General features: G+C 53.4%; 1 protein-coding gene across 3 annotated transcripts in view; it reads right to left on the bottom strand.

The window, feature by feature from the left end:
- MYH11 (myosin heavy chain 11) overlaps positions 1–22,458 on the bottom strand; it is a 125,928-nt gene that overhangs the window by 5,726 nt on the left and 97,744 nt on the right. For all 3 annotated transcript variants that reach the window (XM_065924382.1, XM_065924383.1, XM_065924384.1), the window contains 18 exons: positions 22,096–22,233; positions 20,786–20,909; positions 20,176–20,347; positions 18,514–18,726; positions 16,532–16,676; positions 12,686–12,892; positions 11,046–11,150; positions 10,807–10,959; positions 10,353–10,601; positions 8,161–8,373; positions 7,620–7,832; positions 7,240–7,401; positions 6,277–6,405; positions 5,886–5,974; positions 5,357–5,480; positions 4,669–4,877; positions 3,281–3,389; positions 3,029–3,201 (listed from right to left, as the gene is read on the bottom strand). In XM_065924382.1, coding sequence (XP_065780454.1) covers positions 3,029–3,201; positions 3,281–3,389; positions 4,669–4,877; positions 5,357–5,480; positions 5,886–5,974; positions 6,277–6,405; positions 7,240–7,401; positions 7,620–7,832; positions 8,161–8,373; positions 10,353–10,601; positions 10,807–10,959; positions 11,046–11,150; positions 12,686–12,892; positions 16,532–16,676; positions 18,514–18,726; positions 20,176–20,347; positions 20,786–20,909; positions 22,096–22,233 — 2,927 coding nt within the window. The remainder of the gene's footprint in view (positions 1–3,028; positions 3,202–3,280; positions 3,390–4,668; positions 4,878–5,356; positions 5,481–5,885; positions 5,975–6,276; positions 6,406–7,239; positions 7,402–7,619; positions 7,833–8,160; positions 8,374–10,352; positions 10,602–10,806; positions 10,960–11,045; positions 11,151–12,685; positions 12,893–16,531; positions 16,677–18,513; positions 18,727–20,175; positions 20,348–20,785; positions 20,910–22,095; positions 22,234–22,458) is intronic.

Genomic DNA, 22,458 nt, shown 5'->3' on the forward strand with positions numbered 1-22,458 from the left:
AAGTAAAAGAATAACAAGTTCCACGATGACAGGTGGCCAAGAGAGAAGAGAATGGCAGGGAGTGAGGCAGGAAGTTCTGATCACATGGATGAGTAAACACCTGAAGGAAGGGAAGGAGGGGGCAGCTATTGCAATGAGCTGGGGGAAGAGCATTCCAGGCAGAGACAGCAGCCATTGCAAGGGCCCTGAGGCAGAAGATGAAGAGGTGGAGGGGTACTTTAGGAGGCAGAAGACAGAGATCGTGCAGGGCCTAGTGGACCTAACGGTTGTCAAGATGTTACTTTGAGCGAGATGGGAGCCCATGGAGGGCTCCAAACATAGGAGGGGCATGATCCCACACCATTTCTGTGTTGAGAATGGAACATAGGCCAGTATGGACGCGAGAGGCCCACGAGGAGGCTGAGAAAGTCGTCCAGATGGGAGGAGAGGGTAGGTTGGGCCAGGTGGCAAGAAATGGTTGGATTCTGGATGCAGAGTATTTCTTAAGGGAAAGTTGACCGATTTCTCAACAGCTCGGATGCATGGTGTATTGGAGAGAAAAATAAGGAAGGCTTCTGGCCTAGGTTAACAGCAGCTTTGAACCAAGGAGGACTATGCAAGGAGCTGGTTTGGGGATGAGCGGGTTTAGTCAGGGCTCAGGTTGGGGTGTGTTTAGGCTGCCTGTTAGGCATTGAATAGGAAGGTCAAGGAAGCCTGGAATCCCAGGAAGTCTGGCAGGAGATAAACTAGGAAGTCACTAGCTGTGGATGGAATTCCAAAGCCACCAGGCTGGTTGAGGTTCACCTGAGGAGTGAGTAGAGGTGGAAATGGAGAGAGGACCAGGGTGGCAGTCTGGGCAGACCAACGGCAATTGGCCTTTAAGATGAGGTCCCAGCAGAAGAGGTGAAAGACGGCCAGAAAGGTAGGAAGGACACCCGGTGAGGGTGGGGCCAGGAGGCCCCATGAGGAGGCGTGATGGGCTGTATGTAATGCATGCTGCTGAACTGGGAGTTTTATGGTGACAGGCTGCAAGGAAGTAGGGTTGGGTTTGTTCGGCTGATGGAGCGACTCGGGGAGAGAGAATATATTACAGGAAAGAAGGGTAAGACTTTCAGGAGCAACATCCTTGGTTAAACAAGAGGGTAAGGGGTCTAGTGGTGGGGTTGACTTCAGTTGGTGCTGGACAGTTGAGCACAGAAATGGGGGGAAGTAGAGGAAATGAGCACAGATGTATGGAAGTATGGAGAAGTGGGGGCTTGTTTATACTTCATGATGGTTTCCATTTTTCAGTTAAATAGGAAGCAAAATCATCAGCAGAGACTGAAGATGGCAGAGGTAGTAAGTTCAGGGAGGGTGAAAAGCAGATGCCCAAGTGGGAGTGAGGTGAGAGGGTGAGGGAGGGGTGAGGGGAGAGGGCAGGGGTGAGAGGGAGGGGGAGGGGTGAGAGGGTGGGGAAGGGGTGAGGGGAGAGGGGAGGGGTGAGGGGAGAGGGCAGGGGTGAGAGGGTGGGGGGGGGTGAGGCTGGGGAAGGGGAGGGGTGAGGGTGGAGGAGGGGTGAGAGGGTGGGGGAGGGGAGGTGAGATGTGGGGGAGGGGTGAGGCTGATGGAGGGGAGGGGTGAGAGGGTGGGGGAGGGGAGGGGGAAGGATGGGAAGGGGCAGGTGAGATGGGGAGGGGTGAGGCTGGGGGAGGGGAGGCTGAGAAGAGGGGTGAGGGGTAGAGGGACGGGGGAGGGGAAAGTCCTGGCAGCACTAAGTGGGGTCAGCTTGGCGTCTCAATGGCACATTTCTCAATGGAAGTGGCAGCGCTTCTGTTGGCTTTCTCACACCGCTTTGAGCTGCAGAAGGTTGGCAGTTGGTTTTCATTTGGGTTGTATTTTAACCAGGTGAGCCCAGCACAGCAGGAAGAGGGACCAGAGTGTGCAGGATGTTGGGAGAAGCTGATCGTAACCGTGGAGTTGGTGGGGCTGCGAGAGGATGAGCCGAGGGGTGCAAGACCCCGGTGGAGACAGAGGGGAGAGCTGAAGCAAGGTGGTGGTGGGCTGATGATGTGATGCCTGATGGTCAGGTTAGGGCTGAGAGTTAGCAGGAGTGCAGGCGAGTGGCAGGGCCCTGGAGGACAGAATGTCCTGGACTTGAGGCTAGATCACCCGCCTGCCGGGTGTGGACGGATGACACGGAAAGTGTGGAGCTAGGCCTTTCAGGGAACTGGGTGGACCAGGGCTGGAAGGAGCCCTGGGGAGCAGGGAGCACCTACTGCCTTCAGGCCCAGAGGTTCAGGGGTGGGAGAGAAAACCACCCCGCCCACTTAGGGCAGAGGGGCTCGACTGTGGGCAACAGCACCCCCGGGGACATCAGGGGACGTGCCACCACGTCTAGCTTGTGGAGGCCAGGGTGCTGCTCAGCGTCCTGCCAGGCACAGGCCAGCCCATGACAGCCGCTCAGTCACGTCCGACTCTTTGCGACCCCCTGGACTGACTAGCCCACCAGGCTCCTCTGTCCATGGGATGTTCCAGGCAAGAATACTGGAGTGGGCTGCCCCGCCCTTCTCCAGGGGATCTTCCCAACCCAGGGATCAAACCTGGGTCTCCTGTTTTGCAAGCAGATTCTTTACCATCTGAGCTACCAGGGAAACCCATGATAAACAGAGTTGTTCAGCCCTGGATGGCGATCAGGCAGAGAAACTTGAGTTAGGAACAGCGGGGAAGAGAAAGTGCAGAAGAGAGGGGAAGACAGAAGGGAGTCTGCTGATGTCCTGACACAGAGAAGAAGGGTCTCAGGAGACGGAAACACCGCCTGGTTCTCCTGCTCCTCGCCAGGAGGACGGGAAGGGACTGGTTGTTGGAACGGAAGGGGAGCCGCTCAGAGGCATCGCCCCTGTGACCTGAGCCCCGCCCACATCCAGCACAGGCTGGTGCTGCCTACAGCTGGTGCTGCATACTGGATGAGCTGAGCGGCTCCGGGGAGAGGGCCCCTGAGCCACTGTGGGTGTTCCAGGCCACCCCGCGCGCCCAGCCCGCAACCCCAGGCCCCCGGGGGCCGGTGCCTCACCTGAGCTTGCTCTTGAGCGCCGTCACCTCGCGGCCCATGGCCTCGTTGCTCTCTGTGGCCTCGTCCAGCTCGCGCTGCAGCTTCCTGCGGTTGGCGTTGATGCGCTGGGACTCCTCCTCCGCCTCCTCCAGCTGCCTCTTGAGTTGCCTGACCCTCACGTTTCCTTTCTCGGCCTGGGAAGGAGCGGCCCGAGGGTCAGGCGGGTGCGTGGCGGGGCCTGCGGGGCTGGGCGGGGGGCCGGGGTGCAGTTACCTGTTCCTTGTACTGCTCTGCCATCTTGCGCTCATCCTCCACCTGCAGCAGGGCCTCCTTCAGCTTCTTGTCCTTCTGCTTCAGCGACTTGGCGGCCGCCTGTTTCTCTCTGCGCACACAGGGCAAGCAGGGAAGGTTCAGATGGGGAGGGCCTCCCTGCAGCCAGTGCGTGAACCCGACCAGCATCACCCACGTGGGCACTTTTTTTTTATTAAATTATTTACTTATTTGGCTGCACTGGGTCTTAGCTGTGGCATGTGGGATCTAGTTCTCTGACTTGGGATCAAACCCTTGTCCCCCCCCCCCCCCCGCATCGGGAGCACAGAGTCTTAACCACTGGGCCACCAGGGAAGTCACCACGTGGGCACTTGTCCTGAGCCCGAATCAGAGCTCATTCTGAGAACAGTATTCGTCCATGAAAAGGAATGACGTGCTGACCTGGCCACAGTGTGGGAGAACCTTGGAAACATGCTCAGTGAAAGAAAACCAGTCTTAACAAGGAGCACTGTGTTGTATGCTCCCCCTTTGTGAAATGTCCAGAATAGACAATAGAGACAGAAAGTAGATGAGTGGTTGCCTGGAGCCGGGGATGCGAAATAGAGGGTGATGGCTAAGGATACAGGGCTTCTTACTGGTTCTCAATGTGCCACAGCTGACTGTAGTGAATGTGTGCCGATGAATTGTACACTGAGAGCCACTGAACTGCACTGGCGGCTCAGATGGTAAAGAATCTGCCTGCAATGCGGGAGACCCGGACTCGATCCCTGGGTTGGGGAGGTCCCCTGGAGGAGGGAATGGCTACCCACGCCAGTATTCTTGTCTGGGGGATTCCACGGGCAGAGGAACCTGGCGGGCTACAGTCCATGGGATTGCAAAGAGTTGGACACGACTGAGCGACTAAGCACACATACCCAGAGCCGTATGCTTTAAATTGGTGAACTGTTGTGGCACGTGACTCATCTATAAAGTCACCACAAAAAAAAAGGCAAAAACAGTGTCAGGATCTAGACCCTGACCTTTCAGCTCAGGGACCGTGTGTAAGTGAGCAGCCTGCCCGTGACTGTGGGTGCCGAAAGGGCTGAGGACCTGGCTGTTTGGTGCACCCGTTAACATGACAGCCTGCAGACCCGGGTTAGGCAAAGTCCCGGGAGCTCCCGGGAAGCCCAGCTGACGCCACTGAGGAGTCCGGCTGCTTAGAGCAGCTAGTGTCTCAGGCTCATTCGGCGCACAGCGCCTTCCCGTGTCCTCTCAGTTCACGCAGCACAGCTGCCGCGCCGGACCTCTGAGCTGGAGCTGATGCCCAGTGAGGCTGGCCTACCCCTCCACGCCCCCACTGATCGCTGGCAGGCAGGTGGTCCCTGGGGTGCTGCTCGATGCCCGCCCTGTACCTGGCCTCCTGCTCCACCTGCTCCTCCAGCTGTGCAATCTTGGCCTCCAGGGCCGCGATGGTGGACTTGAACTTGGACTTGACTGCCCCCTCCATCTCCTGCAGCTTGCTCCGCAGCTCCTTGTTCTGCCGCTCCAGCTGCTGCCGCGCGTTCTCATTCTTTTGGGCCGCGCTGCGCTCCGTGGCCAGCTCGTTGCTGAGCTGCTCCGCCTGGGGAGGAGGGTGGAGGATGGAGGTCACCAGGTGGAGGGCGCCCGGAAGCCCCCCTCCCTCCCCTCCGGCACCCAGCCATCCTTCAAGGCTCAGCCCAGGGGCAGCCCTTCCAGGCCACATCAGTGCCACTCTGGCTCCATGACGGGTCCCCAGTGCCCATCGTGGAGGGGTGCTCACTGTCCAGAGGTGGGGGCTAAAGAAAAGGCGGGAAGGAGACTGCCAAGCCCTCATGGGCCAGCCTTGTCTGCTGGAGGGAGCCACCACGGGAGGCCCTGCAGGCTGGGTGCTGGGGTGACCGGAGAGGAGGGAGTGGGCACTCTGGAGCAGATGTGCTGGGTCCCTCCTCTCCTGCCTCATTCATTCACCCCCTGCCCCGCCCGGGCCTGGCACACAGGAGCCTGTCCGGCACCAGTGTGGCGGCTGGTGCAGGGACGGGGGCCCGTCCCAGGATGGATCTGGGCTGCTCCGGCCCCCACCTGCTGCGTGGCCTTCCGGACGCGGTCACTCATGGCCTCCATGTTGCCTTGCTCTTCCTCCAGCTCCTCCTCAAGCTGCGCGATGCGAGCCTCCAGGCGGCGCTTCTCATCCTGCAGCGTGTTCCTAAGGGAAAGGCAGCCGCCCTGGGACCCCCAGCCTCCCCTAGGCCTAGACAGCTCTCTCCCTCGGAGGAGCAATGCCTCGGGGTCGTCCTCTTTTACAGTCGAGACTCAGAGAGGCTTAGAGACTTGTGCAAACTCATACAGCTGGGAAGCAGGGAGCCAGCTGGTGTCAGCACAGCCAGGCCTGAGATGAAGACCAGCTCCCTCCTCCCTGACGTCACCATATGCCCCGTCCCCACCAGACTACACCCCCAAATAGGATATGAAAAGCCCATGACCCCTGTCACAAGCTCAGCTGATCTTGCTGTCATGTTCAGCCTTAGCATGCGGTCCAGGAAGCCTCCTCTGACTGACTGCCTCTCATCATGTGAGCCTAGGGACCCCTTTCTCCCCAGGCGGCTCCTACCTTCCCGACACGCTGCTGGCCAGCTCCTCGGCCAGTTCGTCCTTCTCCAGGTCTGCCTGCTTGCGAGCCCTCTCGGCCGCCGCTAGATCCTGGACGGTGGGAGGTGGGGAGGAAGGAAACCGGTTGCCTGCCAGGAGGGGCTGAGCCACACCCAAGCATCCACCCCACTCCCAGCAGCAGGCCCCCAGCCGTCTTCACGGCCATCCTTGAAAATGGCATGGCCTCCTCTGAGCTTGGGGGGAGGCCTGCAGATCTGTCAGCGAGAAAACCCTGTGTCTTTCCACGCCTGTGCTACGGGCCCCCCGCCTGTGGGGTGCTGAATGCGGGCACCTGAGCCTGGGGGGCCCAGGGCCCCCCCGTCAGGGCCCCCACAGTACGGAGAAGGCTTTACCTCCTGTAGCTGCATGAGGTCTGCCTCCAAACTCTTGGCCTTCTTCTCATTCTCTTTGGCTGTGGCAAAGATCTCGTCCCGGGAGGCGCGGGCATCTTCCAGCTCTCTCTGGAAGTCCTTCATCTGAGCCTGCGTGAGGACAGGCAGGACCAGCTAAGAAGTCCTTACTCACCGGGTCCTGCAGCACGGATTACCTTTCTTTGCCGGCCCAAGTGTGTGTTAGTCACTCAGTCGTGTCCGACTCCTCGCAGCCCCGTGGACTGTAGCCTGCCAGCTCCTCTGTCCAGGGGATTCTCCAGGCAAGAATACTGGAGTGGGTTGCCATTTCCTCCTCCAGAGGATCTTCCCAACCTAGGGATTGAACCTGGGTCTCCCACATCGCGGGCAGATTCTTGACCGTCTGAGCCACCAAGGAAGCCTAGGCTTTCCCACCATTAACCACAAAGCCCTTGGCCGCATGTGGCTGTCTGTGGGCACCGCTCTGGACGGGCTCCGCAGACCTAAGAAACGGTGCTGAGGTCTGAGTGTTAGCCTCTCAGTCATGTCCGACCCTTCACAGCAGCCCCATGGACTGTATAGCCCGCCAGGCTCCTCTGTCCATGGAATTCTCCAGGCAAGAACACTGATGTGGGTTGCTATTCCCTTCTCCAGGGGGTCTTCCCAACCCAGGGATAGAACCTGCATTACACAGGCAGATTCTTTACCATCTGGGCCACCAGGGAAGCCTGCAGCCAAACACCTGAGGATAGTGTTTGGCTGTTGCTAGGCTGCTCTGCCTGGGGAGGAGGGTGGAGGTCACCAGGTGGAGGGTGACCTCGCCACCTCCGCCCCCAGGGCAGGAAACAGCCCCCAAAGCAAAAGCGTGGTGGAAAAGCACGGGTGACCAGGCACCAGCGACAGAAGGAGGCTGCGTCCTCCCACGGCTGTGGGCCCAACCTCCCTGGTACTTGGGGCGTCACCCACCTGCAGTTTTCGCAGCTGCTTGATGGCTTCCTCCCTTCCCTTGACGGCCGAGTCGGCCTGCAGTTCCAGGTCCTTCAGATCCCCTTCCAGCTTCTTCTTGGCCGCCACCGCCAGGGCACGTTGCTTTCTCTCGTCTTCCAGTTCCGTCTCGTATTCGTGGAGCTGCGTGAGGCCAGAAACGTGTGCTGCGGGGCAGAGCCGCCCCTCGGGTCCCTTCCCCCAGGGCCCAGGTTTGCACCACCACCGAAGGTGGGATGCCCGTCCCCGGGTCACAAGTGAGAAGTCAGAGTCTCCCCGAAGCCAAGAAGCGGCGGCGCGGTGGAAGGAAGGAATGGCGGCTGGCTCCCTCCCCCCTCTCCCCCTCCGCCCCCACAGCTTACCTGCCTCTGGAGTTGTCTCCGCTTCTCTTCGTTCTGCTCGTCCCGCGCCTGGAGGTCTCGCTCAAACTGCACTTTAAGGGCCTGCATGTTGACCTCCAGCCTCAGCTTGGCGTCTTCTGTCGCCTGCAGCTCATCCTCCAGCTCTTCCAGCTGGGTCTTCATCTCCTCCATTTGTGTCTCCAGGGCCCGCTTGGACTTCTCCAGCTCATGGACCTTTGACGTGAGGGGTGATGTCATGAAGGGCAGCCCCCAGTGATGGGCAGCTCATCATGGTCCAGGAGGTGGCTTTTGATACCCCTGGGATGCGTGACCAGGAGTCCAGACCACAGCCTTCCTCTCCGAACCTTTGACTCAGACCCTGCCCCCAAAGGCTGTTCCCAACCAGGCCCCCTCTTTGCATCAGCCCAAGGGACTCCCTTCAGTTCCTGATTATTGCTTACCATGAATGAGGTGTGGGGCCCCCTTCTTTACCCATGGACTGGTAACTAACAGAGAGGGGCAGGGGGACATGGACAAGCAAAGACGATGAAGAGCCACTTACATTCTTGCCCACGTCGTCCTTGGAGCTAACCAGATCCTCCATCTCGGCTTTGAGCATCTTGTTGGTCCTCTCGAGCTCCTCTTTGGCTTCCAAGGCTTCCTCAAGGGCCCGCGCCAGCGACAAGGCTTTGGTTTCCTTTTCCCTGGCTTCTGCCTCGGCTCTGTCCCTCTCATCCGCATATTTGGAAGAGATGTTTTTCTCCTCGGCCAACAACTGCAACACAGCCAAGGACCCCGAGGTGAGCTCTAGGCACGCCCCAGGGTCGGCTGCACTTAACTGCAAACGTGGAGAAGAAGGCTTATGTGCAGCCGCACTCATCCTTGTGCGCAGCCGGGAGGAGGTTACATATCTATGCAAATAGTTTATAACAGTCCTGCTTGCCAACTTCTGGGTCAGCTCTGCAGAGCCAGCATTGGCCGTATCTTTGTGCTTAGAAATCACTAATGCTGCCCATGTTGGATAGAACATGCCGTGACCAAGGTCAGCATGACAATCCTGCCAGAGGCCAGTTATTCTCTTATTTCTTGGCCACAGTCACTCCCTTACAAAAGTACCCTCTGAGCCACCCTCTGAGTAGGGAAATGGTGAGTGTGTGGATGGATCTGCACACACCCTCTGCCTGGAGAGGCAGCTCCAAGAATACCCCATTCTGACATTAATCTCATCTTTAGAAATAGAAAAGGGGCTTCCCCGGTGGCTCAGTGGGAAAGAATCCTCCTGCCAATGCAGGAAATTTGCGTTGGATCCCTGGGTCAGGGAGATCCCCTGGAGAAGGAAATGGCAACCCACTCCAGTGTCCTTGCCTGGGAAATCCCGTGGACAGAAAAGCCTGGTGGGCTCCAGTGCAAGGGGTCGCAAAGAGTTGGACACAACTGAGCGACTAAATAACAACAACAAAAAGAGCAGTATTCACTGTAGCGTCCAGAACCCAGACTGCCAGAGTCCAGCCAAGATGGGCAAGTAACCGGGACTCCCAACAGCAGTCAACACAAAAACTCTCCACTGTTTGTGATGGGAAAATAATACAGCAGTCTCAGACCCTGGACCAGATGAGGAACCAGCAGATACGAAGCACTCACAAGCTGTCAGCACAGAGAAGGGATGGCTGGTAGAGAAGAGAAGAACCCCAAAATTCCATCCCCAAATTGATTTTTGGAATAAATCCTGAGTCACATGTAAACCAAATCATACTTACTGACTCTGAGTAACACATATTAAAAGCTGGTAGTATTTAGGGATTTGGGTCATACAGGTGTATGCATTTATCAGAACTCAGTGAGTGTACACTTAAGATTTATGTATTTCATTGTATGTGATTTTACTTCAAGGGAAGAAAAAATATTTTGAAAAATGAACCCTAGTTTATATGCAGTGTGGAGGTATCTAGAGGGTGATGTACAGTTGTCTGTAATTTGCTTTTAAATGCATCTAAAAGATAAGATACAAATGAGACATGTAATACACTCATAAATAAGCATGTGATAAATAAAGTCAGTGAAGTGTTAGTCATTCAGTCATGTCCAACCCTTTGTGACCCCATGGACTATAGCCTGCCAGGCTCCTCTGTCCATGGAATTCTCCAGGCAAGAATACTGGAGCGGGTTGCCATTCCCTTCTCCAGAGAATCTTCCTGACCCAGGCAGGGATCAAACCCAGGTGCCTGCATTCCAGGCAGATCCTTTTTCATCTGAGCCACCAGGGAAGCCCCAAGTCAGTATGGTAAGGCCTTAGTGATTGAATCAAGGTGGTGAATGTCCAGGTGTTCACAGCACAATCCTTTCTGCTTTGCTGTGTGCTCAAGATTCTTTGTGATGAGATGTTAAGGAACAGTGGTATTTCAAGGGTAGATACTTTCATTGGAATCCTCAGTAGGCACCCAACAAATACTCACTGAGTGAGTAAAATCAGTAAACCTCATTCCTCATCGGCTAGAACTCAAGGCATGACTGGGTTTCTAGATGGCCCTTGTGGTGGCGGTGGAACCTAGGAAGTCACGGCCACTGAGGCTTCGCCGCTGTCCTCACTGACCCCTCGAGGGGCCTCACCCAAGCCGGCCAGCCTTCCATCGCGCCCAGCAAAGCCAGGATGGGATGCTGCCACATTCGCAGCAGCCATGCCGGATGTTCTGCAGACCCAGACCCTTGCCCCCCAGCCAGGGTCTGTGAGCGGAGGGGAGGGCCCTTCAGCCCCACCTGATCAAACTTCTTCTGCTTCTTCTCTAGGTTGGACACCAGTTGTCGCTGGTTGTCCAAATCGACGACCAGGTCGTCCAGCTCCTGCTGAAGCCTGTTCTTGGTCTTTTCCAGTTTGTCATAAGCAGCTGCCTTCTCCTCATACTGCTGGGTCAGGCCTTCGATTTCCTTCTGGAACTTCTTCTTGCCTTCTTCCAGGAATTCCACGGTGCTGGCAAAGTCCTGCAGCTTCTTCTTCGAGTCGGAGAGCTGAAATGGCAGTGTCCAGGGTGGGATGAGAGGAGGTGGGATTAAAGGAGTCCCAGCCCCCGTGTCCCTGAGAAGCCACGACCATCAATGAATAAAATCAACAGCAGGGGGAGCTAGTGAGTCAAGCAGAACGGTGCCACCGTTCCACCACAGTCACATCCGAGCCATTGATCTACCCTCCGGGGCAAAGACACGCAGTGGGCACCTGGATGTTCAGGGTCGAGATGTGGCGCTCCAGGTTCTGCTTGGCCTCCATCTCCTCGTCCAGCTGCTCCTGCAGGCTGTTCTTCTCGTCCTCCAGCTGGCGCAGCTTGGTGGACACGTTGAGCTTCTGCCGGGTTTCTTCTTGAAGCAGCTCCTACAAAAAGGACACGTCGAAGTCCAGGCCCACCCCCATGAAGGCCGTACCCCAGGTGCCTCCAGATGACGTGGCCTGATACCCACCTGGGTGTCCTGGAGCTGGGACCCAAGGGACGCCACGTCCTTGGCCAGTTTGATGGCCTTGCCCTCCGCCTCGTTGAGCATCCCCGTGACACTCTCCACTTCATTCTGTGGGTGCCCAGAGACTGGTTAGTTGGATCATCCAGGACAGGATCGTCCTTAAGTAATAGGGGCTTTCTGTACTCAGTGATAGGTCTTGGGGTGTCCACTCATTGAGAGGTTCCCATGAGCTAAGGGGCCTGGTGATGGTGACTCCATGGTCACCTAGGGGAAGGAAGGACATTGCCTACAAGTTGCAATCTCTAGTAGATGCTGGTTCCGAGACCCTGTGAGAGCCCTGTTATACTGTGGTTAGACTGTACTAATTGGGCCCTGAGCCCTCCACATGGATCCTGGAGCCTTGCCAAAGTTGGCAAACATGAAGAGCAGGTCTGTGGGTCCAGACACTGAGCAGTGGTCTGGACTTACCCAGTCCCTAAAGTGGGGGAAGAGGCTGCAGGGCGCACCTCCACATCCAAGGGTCCTGTCCCCACCACCCCTCTTCCTCACCTTTCACTGCCCCTTACAGGAAAACCACAGTCGCAGGCACTAAAGGTAGAAAGCTCTCTACCTTTCCTCTGCCTTTTACTCCAGGCCCTGGTATCTCTGAACAAATCCCTTCAGAAACGCCAGCCCACCATCCGTCCTCCTCCCATTTACAGTGAGGATATAAATGATCTTCACTCCTCCAGGATGCTCTGTTAGGATAGCAACCCCCCTGTGCTCAGCTATGTGTGGAAAAACTCATACTTCACACTGTCCTGTACTCTTGGCCCAGGCTCTCAGTGCATTAAATATTTATCAAAAGGTAGGCCATATTCCATGAATGGAAAGTCAGTCCAAATGTCTGTTCAAAGCTAATCAAGACCAAAGACCAACAGACCATGTCATTCTTCAATTTGAAACCATCAGTGGTTTCCCATCACTCAGAGTGAAGACCGATATGCATATATAACAGGGCCCTAAAGGCCCTGTGTCTTCTGGCCACAACCTACTCCAGGCCCATTTTGTGCTACATGTCTTCCCCTTCCTGTAAACTCCACTTGGCCCCAGTCCCCACCATCCCCTATCGTCCATCAGATTTATCATTCTAGCTCTACTGGCCTTACGTGATCTCTTCTGAGTTCTCACTCAGTCCTGGGCCTTTGCACATGCTATTCGCTGTCTGTAAGTAGACAGACTTCTTATCTGTCAGGCTGCACATCCTTCTTAGGGAAGCCTTCCTTGACTCCTCCTCCCACAGGCCCAGGCCCTTGTATTATTTATATTCATTGCAGTATGTGTCTCTGCTTCCCAGCCTCATTTCATATTCATCTGCATGGTTATTAATGTCTTTCCCCGCACTGTGCTGGAGTTCTCCGGGGGCAGGGACAGTGTTTGTCTTCTTCCTTGCTGTTGTATCTCAGGATCAAACACAGCACCTGGCATACAGCAGGCACTCAATAAATACTCATTTTGAATGAGCAGGTAGGAGTTTTTAGAGGTTAAATTGATAAGGCAACCATCTCATCTCCCCAAGGAATGTAACGCAAGGAAATGGACAGAGGCTTCGTTCGCTGGCAGAACCTCATCCTTCAGAGACGGTCCCAACGAAGTCGCCTCACCTGCAGCTTGTGGACCTTGTCGTTGAGCTCGGCCCGGACCCTCTCCCCGTCGCTGTACTTGGACTGCAGCTCCTGCAGCTGCACTTCCAGCTTCTTCTTCTTGTGCTCCACCTCCTGCTTGGCCTGGCTCAGGACTCGCAGCTCTCCGGACAGGTCCGCGTTCTCTTTCTCCAGCGCCTGCTTGTTCTTGTCCAGGTTGGCCTTGGCCTAGCCAGAGAAGCAGAGGGAGAGGGAGGCGTGAGGGCCATGGCTGGCAGATAAGGGCCTGTGCTAGCAGGGGACCTTCCTCTTTGCCTCCCCCTCCCTTGGTAGGTCCGGGGACCTGTGCTCCCCAGCTCAGGGGAGGGACTCGGGGCAGTCAATCGGGGCAGGAGCACACAATCACCAGTAAGACTTTTTGGATTCTGTTTTCCTAAAGCTCAGAGGGTGCATCCCCCGGGCTGCATCAACCCTGCCATTACAGCCTGTTTGATCCATGTTATACCTTTTAACATTTTAATAAAGAAATATTACACAGGGACGTCCCTGGTGGTCCAGTGGCTAGGACTCAGCACTCCCCATGCAGGGGGCCCGGGTTTGATCCCTGGTTGGGGAACTAGAGCCTGCATGCCACAACTAAGACCTGGCACAGTCAGGTAAATAAAAAGAAACATCGCATAAAAATCTGGGTTCCCAGCTTGTCATTTGAAAAATTAAATGTTCTATTTCATGACTGAGTGGTGGTTAAATCATTTGTCAAAATTCACTGAACTATATACACTTAAAGTTGGTGAATTTTGCTGCATGCACCTCTATTTAAAGTCTGACTTCCAAAAAAAAAAAAACAGTAAAGGTCTGGAAACAGGTCTTGCCTTCCTCTAAGAGAGCAATCAGTTGGATCAGAGAAGCAGCTGGCCCTGTAAGCAGGGCAGTCACATTCCACTCAGCCCCAGTCCCCACCACTCCCTATTGTCCATTGATTTATCATCGGATGTACACTGCCATTTCTGTGAAAGTTTAGAGAAAGCTATTTTATCTAACCAGCTCTTGTACGCATATGAGTTTCTCTAGGAAAAAAAGTATTTGGGGGAAAAAGCAGAAGAAAGGAGGGGCCTTCTCCTGGGTCTACAGGAGGAGGAAAGGAGCAAGAGAGAAAAGTGTGTCGGTCCCAAGAGTGGAGAAAGTGACAGTGGGCTTGCCCTCAGCTCCTGGGCAGGTCTGTGCAGTGTCCAGGGACCCTCAGAAGCCAGTCCTCTGGTGATGAAGTCCATTTACTGTTGCCAGGACTCCAGACAGGGACAAAGTGCCTCTTAAGGCAATAGTGCATGTTGATATGCAAGGACCCTGGGGGACCTCGTGGGACCTGGGCTCCCCTAAAACCTTTTTCCCAGAATGCTGGTGACACTGTACACGTGTAAGGGGAGTCGAGGTAGGAACAACGCTATGAGTTTTCACCAACAATCTGAAAAGTTGCTAGAGGTAAAATAGGCCCCGTTTTCAGTGCTCCTGACATGGTGGGCAGGCGTTCCCAGCCTCCTCCTGTTCACATGGGTCAGGCATGGATGGCCAGAACATCTGAGTCTCTGCAAAGAGGCCCCCAGCACCTGCTCATCTCGGACGACCACCCGGCTCAGCACTGGTCAGTTAGCTTTCCAAATGTACAGTGAAAGTGACACTTGTACCTTATTATTCCATCAGGTGGGAAGAGCCCATTTGGATTCAACTTCGATCACAATAAAATTTTCTGGGGGACTTCCTGGTGGTCCAGTGGTTAAGAGTCCACCTGCCAGTGCAGGGGTCACTGGTTCCATCCCTGGTCCGGGAGAACTCCATGTACGGCCCAGGGCAACTAAGCCCATGAGCCGCAACCACTGAAGCTCGCACGCCCTAGAGCCCGTGCTCCGCAACAAGAGAAGCCACCACGATGTGAAGCTGCGCACTGCAACTAGAGAGGAACCCCCACTTGCCGCAACTAGAGAGAGCCTGAGCGCAGCCGCAAAGACTCAGCGCAGTCCAAAATAAATAACTAATTAAAAAGTAATTTCTGGGAACTTCCCTGGCGATCCAGGGGTTAGGACTCCATGCTTCCAATGCAAGGAGCTCAGATTTGATCCCTGGTCAGGGAACTAACATCCCTCATGTCACAGGGCATGGTCAAAAAGTTTTTTTAAAATTATTATTATTATTTATATCTTATTATCTGAAATATTTATTAATATTTATTATTATCTGAAAATAATAAAAAGAAGACAATTGAAAGGGGAAATACATGTTATAGATAAAACTAGAAAGATCTTATTTGTCCAACACAAAAGAACTGACAAAATGCTGAAGGTTCATATTCAGACCCCACGTGATGAGCGACAAGGGGTAGCCTTTTCTTTACTTGGAGCATGAGGGTGTTCAGTAAGGGACAGTGTGTTTCAGTGTGGGGCCTGGAGATGTGCATTTTAGCAAAGGTCACGGGCGAGATTAAATGAACTGGTGTCCATAAAACTTTGGAACAGTGGCATATATTCAGTGCTGTACAAGGGGTTGCTGGCGTTATTAAAATATATGAGAAAATTCTGAGATTCTGATCAAACTGATTCCTTGAACCAATTCAAGGAAGAACATTTATCTTTTTTTTTTTTTTTTTTTAATATTTATTGATTTGGCTGAGCTGGGTCTTAGTTGGGATTCCCTGGTGAATTTGGCTGAGTCACGATCTTAGTTACAGCACCTGGGATCTTTCTTGTGGTATGTGGGATCTTCTCAGTTGAGGCACGTGGGATCAAGTTCCTTGATCAGGGATCAAACCCAGGCCCCCAGTATTGGGAGCACAGAGCCTGGGCCACTGGATCACCAGGGGAGTCCCGAAGAACATTTATCTTGACTGGCGACAGAAACTAATGCCAACACCAACAATTCTCAGGTAACACAATGGCCCTTCAATCTAGAAAGTTCTGGAGGAAAGCTGCAGTACTGACTTGGTATAATTCAGACTTTAGAGAAGCCATCTAGCAGGATGTCATAAGCTAAAAAAACTCTTCCCTGGGGATGAAACACAAGGACATTCTCCAAAGCGAGAGGAAGTTCCGGATACACAGCATTTTAGTGCTAGTTAACTGCCTCAGATCCCGTGCACCCCCAAACAGCCAAGCATCAGAGGAAGATTAGATCTAGTCATTCTCAAACTACACCGGGGAGCACTGTCTTGCCACTCAAATGATGACAGTCTTGCTTCAATCTGCAGAGAAATAAAGATGGCTAGACTGTCCTCAGTGTTGAGCTACCTTCCCAGACTTTTGCTAAACTCTGCTTATCCACAAGGGCCTACGTGGAGACCCTACCCTGGAGAGGCGAAGAGATGAATCCAGAGCCAGGGCTTCCCAGGTGGCTCTGGTGGTAAAGAACCTGCCTGCCAAAGCAGGAGACATGGGTTCGATCCCTCGGTTGGGAAGATCCTTTGGAGGAGGTCACGGAAACCCACTCCAGGATTCTTGCCTGGAGAATCCCATGGACAGAGGAGCCTGGCGGGCTACAGTCCATGGGGTTGCAGAGTCGGACACGACTGAAGTGACGGAGCATGCACGCATGCCAGAGCCAGCCTGCTGGGACTCTGTCAATAGCTGTGTGACCTTTAGGTACTCTGGGCCTCAGTTCCTTCCTGTGTCAAAGGGGCGTCAGTGTACCCATCCCAGTGGGTGGGGGAAAAGATTAATCAACATAGTATACAGTAAGCATAAATGCTGGGTGCCATCACTCCCATTAGAATCACTGTAGCTTCTTATTGGTCTTAGTGCAGGCACTCACAGGGAGTTACTCGAAGCTGCTGACACATCGTTCTTTGTATTTTGTCATCACCAAAAGCACATCGAGACTCACCCTCTTGAACTGCTCCAGTTGCTCGGTGAGCTCCTCCACCACCTGTGTGTGCTTCTGCCTCATCTCCTGCACCTGGGACTCGTGGGACCGAGTCTCCTCGTCCAGGGCTTTCTTCAGCATCGTCACCTCCTGCTCCCTCTTGGCCCTGGGCAGGAAGAACATGGAGGCTGGCAGAGGTCTGCCTCGGTGCAGAGGAACCAGGGGTCTCCCGGGACCTGGAACTGAAGTCTTCGTCGCTATCCCTCCCAAGCTGTGTGACCTCAGGTGAGTTACCTAACCTCTCTGGACCTGGAATTTCCTCAAAACAAGCAGGTAGCTATAAAAAAGAGGAGCATGCTACCTCCCAGAATCTCCCAGGGCCGACAAGCAAATACACAAAATAAAACACATGATATTGTTGGAAGAATGCAAAGTGAGTTGCAGACTGTTCTGTAAATATTAACATTAGCTTTATTTCTGAGGATATGCTCTATGCCAAGCTCTGACCTAAGTTCTGAGAATATGTCATCTGATAGAATATTCAGAGTGACCTTTAGAGGCAAGTGTATCATTATTTCTGTTTTACAGATGAGGAAACAAAAGCTAAGAAAGAGTAAGCAGCTTGTCCAAGGTATTAAAACCATTGTGTGACTGACCAAGAATTTAAACCCAAATAGCCTGAGTTCACTGCTATGAGCTACTGCTCTGGGCCAGGGCAAAGGGAGCAGAAAGTTGTGCTGGCTTCTAGGCCAAGATAAGTGATGTAGCACAAAACCCAAAATGTGGGAAGTAAATCTCCATGTTAGCACAGCACTTGACACTTGTGTGTCTGTTGAATAAATAAATGACCTCATTTCACTGAAGTTGGCATTCATTATCTGGCAGGTGACCCGTCTTTGTTTCTGCTTTTTGGTTGGGTATTGTCAGTTAGCCAGCAGTGACACTTCAAGTGAAGACCAATCTGATAAATATTATTTTGAAAATTTAATGCAAAACTTATACACACTCAGGAAAAGACAGGAATGAAATTCCCCAAAATGTTAACCGTGGTGGGACTGGGGTCGATGCTTTTGGTATCTAACTTTCCTATAATTTGCAAGTCATTCTCTAATTGAGTATATCCTCCTACTGTGATGTAAGACAAGATTAAAAAATAAGCCTGATTAGACATAGAGAACAAACTTATGAACACGGGAAGGGGTGAGTGAAGGAGAGGGTAGGACGAATGGAGAGAGTAACGTGGAAACATATCCACGGCCATATGTCTAATAGATAGCCAGTGGGAATTTGCTCTATGACTCAAGGAACTCAAACTGGGGCTCTGTAACAACCTAGAGGGATAGGATGGGGTGGGAGGTGGGAGGGAGGTTCAAGAAGAAGGCCATATGCATACCTATGGCCCATTCACGTTGATGTATGGCAGAAACCAAAACAATATTGTAGAGCAATCATCTTTCAATTAAAAATAAATAAATTTAAAAAATAAGCATGCTTAACTTACCAGTTGGTTTTCACGGTTCAGACATATTAAAATGTTTTATTATATTTAGACTTGATGTTTGTATTTATAACATCAAATATAATAAATTATTAGTATTTTCAAATAATTAAAAAAATCCAGTTTCTCCAATTACCCTCTTTGGGTAACAGGAAACTCCCAAATGCCAAGTAGCTAATCATCTCCAGGGCAGGAAGATATGAGAACCCTTTTAGGTATCCATGTGACTTAATTAGCAAGAAATATTTATTACTGAGTTTTCTGAGATGTTCTTTTTGTTAAGAACAGAACTGAATCAGTTTGGTGTACACCTGAAACTAACATGACATTGTAAATCAACTATATTTCAATACAATTAAAAAAAAATTAAGCATGCTTATATCAGTTAAAGCAACATGCAGTCAGGACTGAAGAGCCCTGTGACTCAGGATCTGTGTGGGTCTGCCCCTTGCCACCCACCGTCCCGACCCATGGAGCGGCCGGCCGGCCGGCGGGGCCGCCTCACCTGAGCTCCTGCTGGGCGGCCGTGCTGTCCAGCGTGTCCTCCAGCTCCGTCTTCAGTGCCTCCAGCTCCTCCCCCAGGTCCCGCTTCTGCTTCTCCGCCTTGTTCCTCGCGGCCCGCTCGGAGTCCAGGTCCTCCTGGAGGTCTGAGATGTGACCTTCCAGCTCCCGGATCTTCTTCAGGGCATTGTTCTTCTGAGCCATTTCGTCGTCCAGCCTGCCGGGGACAGATCACCAGAACTAAGACCCTGGGGGTCCCGGGCCCCCTGCTGTCCATCCCATGAGGTGGCCAAAAATGGTTTTCTGGAAGCAGTCATTTGGGTTCCACAGATATCGGAACATGTTCTGCTCAGGTCCCAAGACACAAGACCCCTTCTTGCCATGCTGGCCTGCTTGCAGGTTCACGCAGGATGTAGTTTCCAAGGGCTGATGTAAGAAAAGAGGTCGTGCTGCATGTGTGTGTGTGTGTGTGAAAGTGAGGCAAAGACACAGAGACACAGAGAGAGAGCGCTTTGCACTGTCCCAGGCAGCATGGGGCCTTGTCCGCAGCAGGAACCCAACGGATGCTTTCTGAGTGTTAGGCAAGTGTTCCTCCCCAGTAACTACTGGCTGGTTTTTCCTTCCATTTGCTCAGCGTCTGAGTTCTGCTCCATGCAGAGTGCTTGGCCAGGCACTGCTTGTCGGGGGTGGGGATGTTAACACCAGGGGAGATGGTGACTGCGGGTCAGGGTGGGGACTGCAGGTCAGGGTGGGAGGTGGGGAGCCTTGACCCGAGGGCATGGAAGGGAGCTCCCTCCTGACCCCGGTGGAGCTGCTTCTGGTTTTGTCCACGATGGATGGGAAGGGACCAGCGGAGGGAAGACACCAGGTGGCCCGTCACCCTAGCGCTGTCGCCTGGCACAAACCGGCTGAGAGCGAGCTGGCCAGGGGGCCAAGCAGAAAGCGACTCCCAGCCCGTCTCTCAGAAGCTGGGCGACTGGCCCAGGTTCCTTCACCCCCCGGCCCAGCTTCCTCCTCAGTGACTGGAGGTACAGTAGCACATCTGGCCCGGTGTCGGTAAAGACACTTCTTGGGCAGAGCTCAGCACACGGAGAGCAGGTAAATAAATAACTGTGAGTCGCTGCTGTGATACCCCCAGGGGGAGGCTGTTAGAGGGAACCCAGCTCCGAGCTGGGAGAAGGGGGCGCAGAAGAATGAGTGGGGGACACACCTCATGGAACGGGCCGAGTCTGCTGTACCCTGGTCGGGAAGAGAAGGGGGCGAAAGCTCGGGAGGAGACTGGCATTCACAAAAACAGGGACCTCAGAAGGAGACAGCCAGGGACAGGAGGGTCCTCCCAGCCTCAGACACATGGTGTTTGTGGTGTCGATGGAAAAGATTCTTTGTACAACCAGAAATCCAGGACTGGGGTGCAGATGACGAAGGATGGGCACCCAAGAGGTGGGCACAGTGGCAGTAGAGAGGATGAGCTTCGTAGGAAGAGAAGGTCAAAGGCGAGGTTCTGGAGGTGTCAGCAGGACCGAGAGGCACCTGGGAGGCCAGGTCGGGGCCACTTCATGTGAGATGGTGGCCTGCCTGGAGGAGGAGGAGGACCAGGCCCCCCCGCAGATCGACAGGGGCCCTCGGGGCATGAGCACACACTGGACCTGCCCCAGGCGGCCTCTACCTGCCCAGGGCGGCCTGCAGCTCCTCCTCCTTCTTGGCCAGCTGCATCTTGAGCTCCGCGATCTGCGCCTGCAGTTCTGCGATCTGCTCGTGCAAGTCGCTGGCCTCCCCATCCAGCTTCCTCTTGAGCTTCTCCAGCTCCTGCCGGCTCTTCTCCTCCTTCTTCAGCCGCACTGTGAAAAAGCCAGGACGCTTCAGAGGGTGGACACGACCCGAGAAACCCCTGGAGGACGAGCCTTCCTGCTCAGGCACTTCACACACACACACACACACACACACACACACACACACACACAGTAACCATCCCACCCGCACCACGGTCTTGTGGAAGGAAAGTCAGCCCTGGTGACAAACACCTTCTAGAATGAATGTGTGTGTTCCCTAAGGGTGAGCAGGCAGCTGGGCAGGACGGCCCCTTTCCTGCCGTAAGCCACCACTCTCAAATGTCCTGTCTTATTCTCCTGCTTTTAAAATAACCCCCTTCACTGTTCGCCTGAAACTATCACATTGTTAGTTGGCTATACCCCAATATAATATGGTTTGGGTGTTAAAAAAAAAAAATAAAGTAAAGTAAAATATCCCCCTCAGAACCTCGCCGGAAACCGTTTTACCTTCCAGTTCTGAAATCATAGATTCGTGCTTGTTTTTCAGTTTGGTAAGATTCTTGGCTTTTTCTTCCTCTTCTGCAAGATTTGTTGTTAAGTCACTAATCCTCTCTTCAAGGAGTTTTCGCTCCTTTTGGGGGAAAAGAGAAAGAAATATCATTAGTTTTTTTCCTTTATGTTTCACTGTTAGTAATTTCCAGATAAGCAGTTGAAAGGATAATCCACGCTATAACTAAATGCAACCTAGAGTTTTAAAGCAGGAAAAATAAGTTCTTCAACAATAATACTTTCCAAAGAGCAGCCACTCCCTCCCTCCCCTCAACTTCATGTCCCAGCCAAGGGGCCTCTTTCCTTTCTTGCCACAGGCCTCAGGGCTCTTGCAAACAGGCAGGACCATCTGCCTGGGATGTGCCTCCACCCCATCTCCCTCTAACTGCTCCTCGTTCTTCAGGTTGCCACTGAAATGTCACCTCCTCCAGGAAGCCTTCCCTGAATGCCCCACCTCCATCCCCTAATGCTCTGCTCTTATAAGAGGGTGAACACCTCCTTCAGAACCCTGATCATGATAGCAATTAGTGGTTGCTCGTACAATCATCTACTTGTTGTCTCTCTAGAACATAAGCCCCTTGAGGACTGGGTCCTCCTCCACCGTGCACGCCCTGCCCCTGACACCAAGCCTGTCTCACAGCTGGTGCCCAGCTGGCATCCAGGACTAAAGGTAGTCCACCCACAGTGGGGCTGCTTAGTGGATACTGACTAGGGTGACCTGCTCATCTTGGGACTTTTCTGGTTTGGGGGCTGAAAGTCTCACATCCCAGAAGCACCTCAGTGCCAGGACAGCTGGTCCTCTGTTAGGAGCTAGAAGTGGGTGGTGAGAATGTGAGAGGGGCCCCCTGGTCTCAGGCACATTGCCCACCCTCCCTTGCACAACTTGGGGGTTGCATTGGTTGTGGTGGTCCTGACACTTGCTCCACGGTGGCCCTGGCACGGTTGGGACCACCAGGGACCCCATCCATGGTATGCTTGCATCCTGACAGTGGTCACAGGGCCGCTACATCAATGCCAGAGATAACTGCTTGGTTGGCCTTTAATTCCTTGTACCTGGCTAAAAGAGGGAAGGTATCTGAAGGTATCCACAGTCCTGATGAGCCTGTCATTTTAATGCAAATACTCAACCCCTCTCACTTAAAAAAAAAAAAAATTTGGCCATATCGCAGAGCATGTGGGATCTTAGTTCCCTGCCTAGGGATCGAACCAACTCCCCCATGCAGTGGAGTCTAACCACTGGACCACCAGGGACATCCAACCCCACTCACTTTTGATAGTTTATTGTTCTGATCATCCATGACCAGAATATCATCCTCCAGTTTCTTGATCTTGGCCTCAGCTGTGACCTTCTCAAGTTGTAGCTTCTGCCTGGCAGCTTCCTCTTCTTCCAGCTGTTCCTCCAGGTCCTTTGTGGGGGAGGGAAAAGAATTACAGCCTTGCTTAACCCAAAATCTACTCTTCTGGAGCTCTGTGGACTCATGGATACAGAGGCTGGGCCTGATGGCCCCGTGCAGTCCTCTGCAGCTTCTTTCCATCAGAAAGAAAAGGTTTGGGCAAACCACTTTGCTTTGTGGAGCCTCAGTCTCCCCATCTGGAAAGTGGGGAGAATAGATACCATGATGGTTTAAAAA

Source organism: Muntiacus reevesi, chromosome 2 (genome assembly GCF_963930625.1).
Source record: "Muntiacus reevesi chromosome 2, mMunRee1.1, whole genome shotgun sequence".
NCBI lineage: Eukaryota > Metazoa > Chordata > Mammalia > Artiodactyla > Cervidae > Muntiacus > Muntiacus reevesi.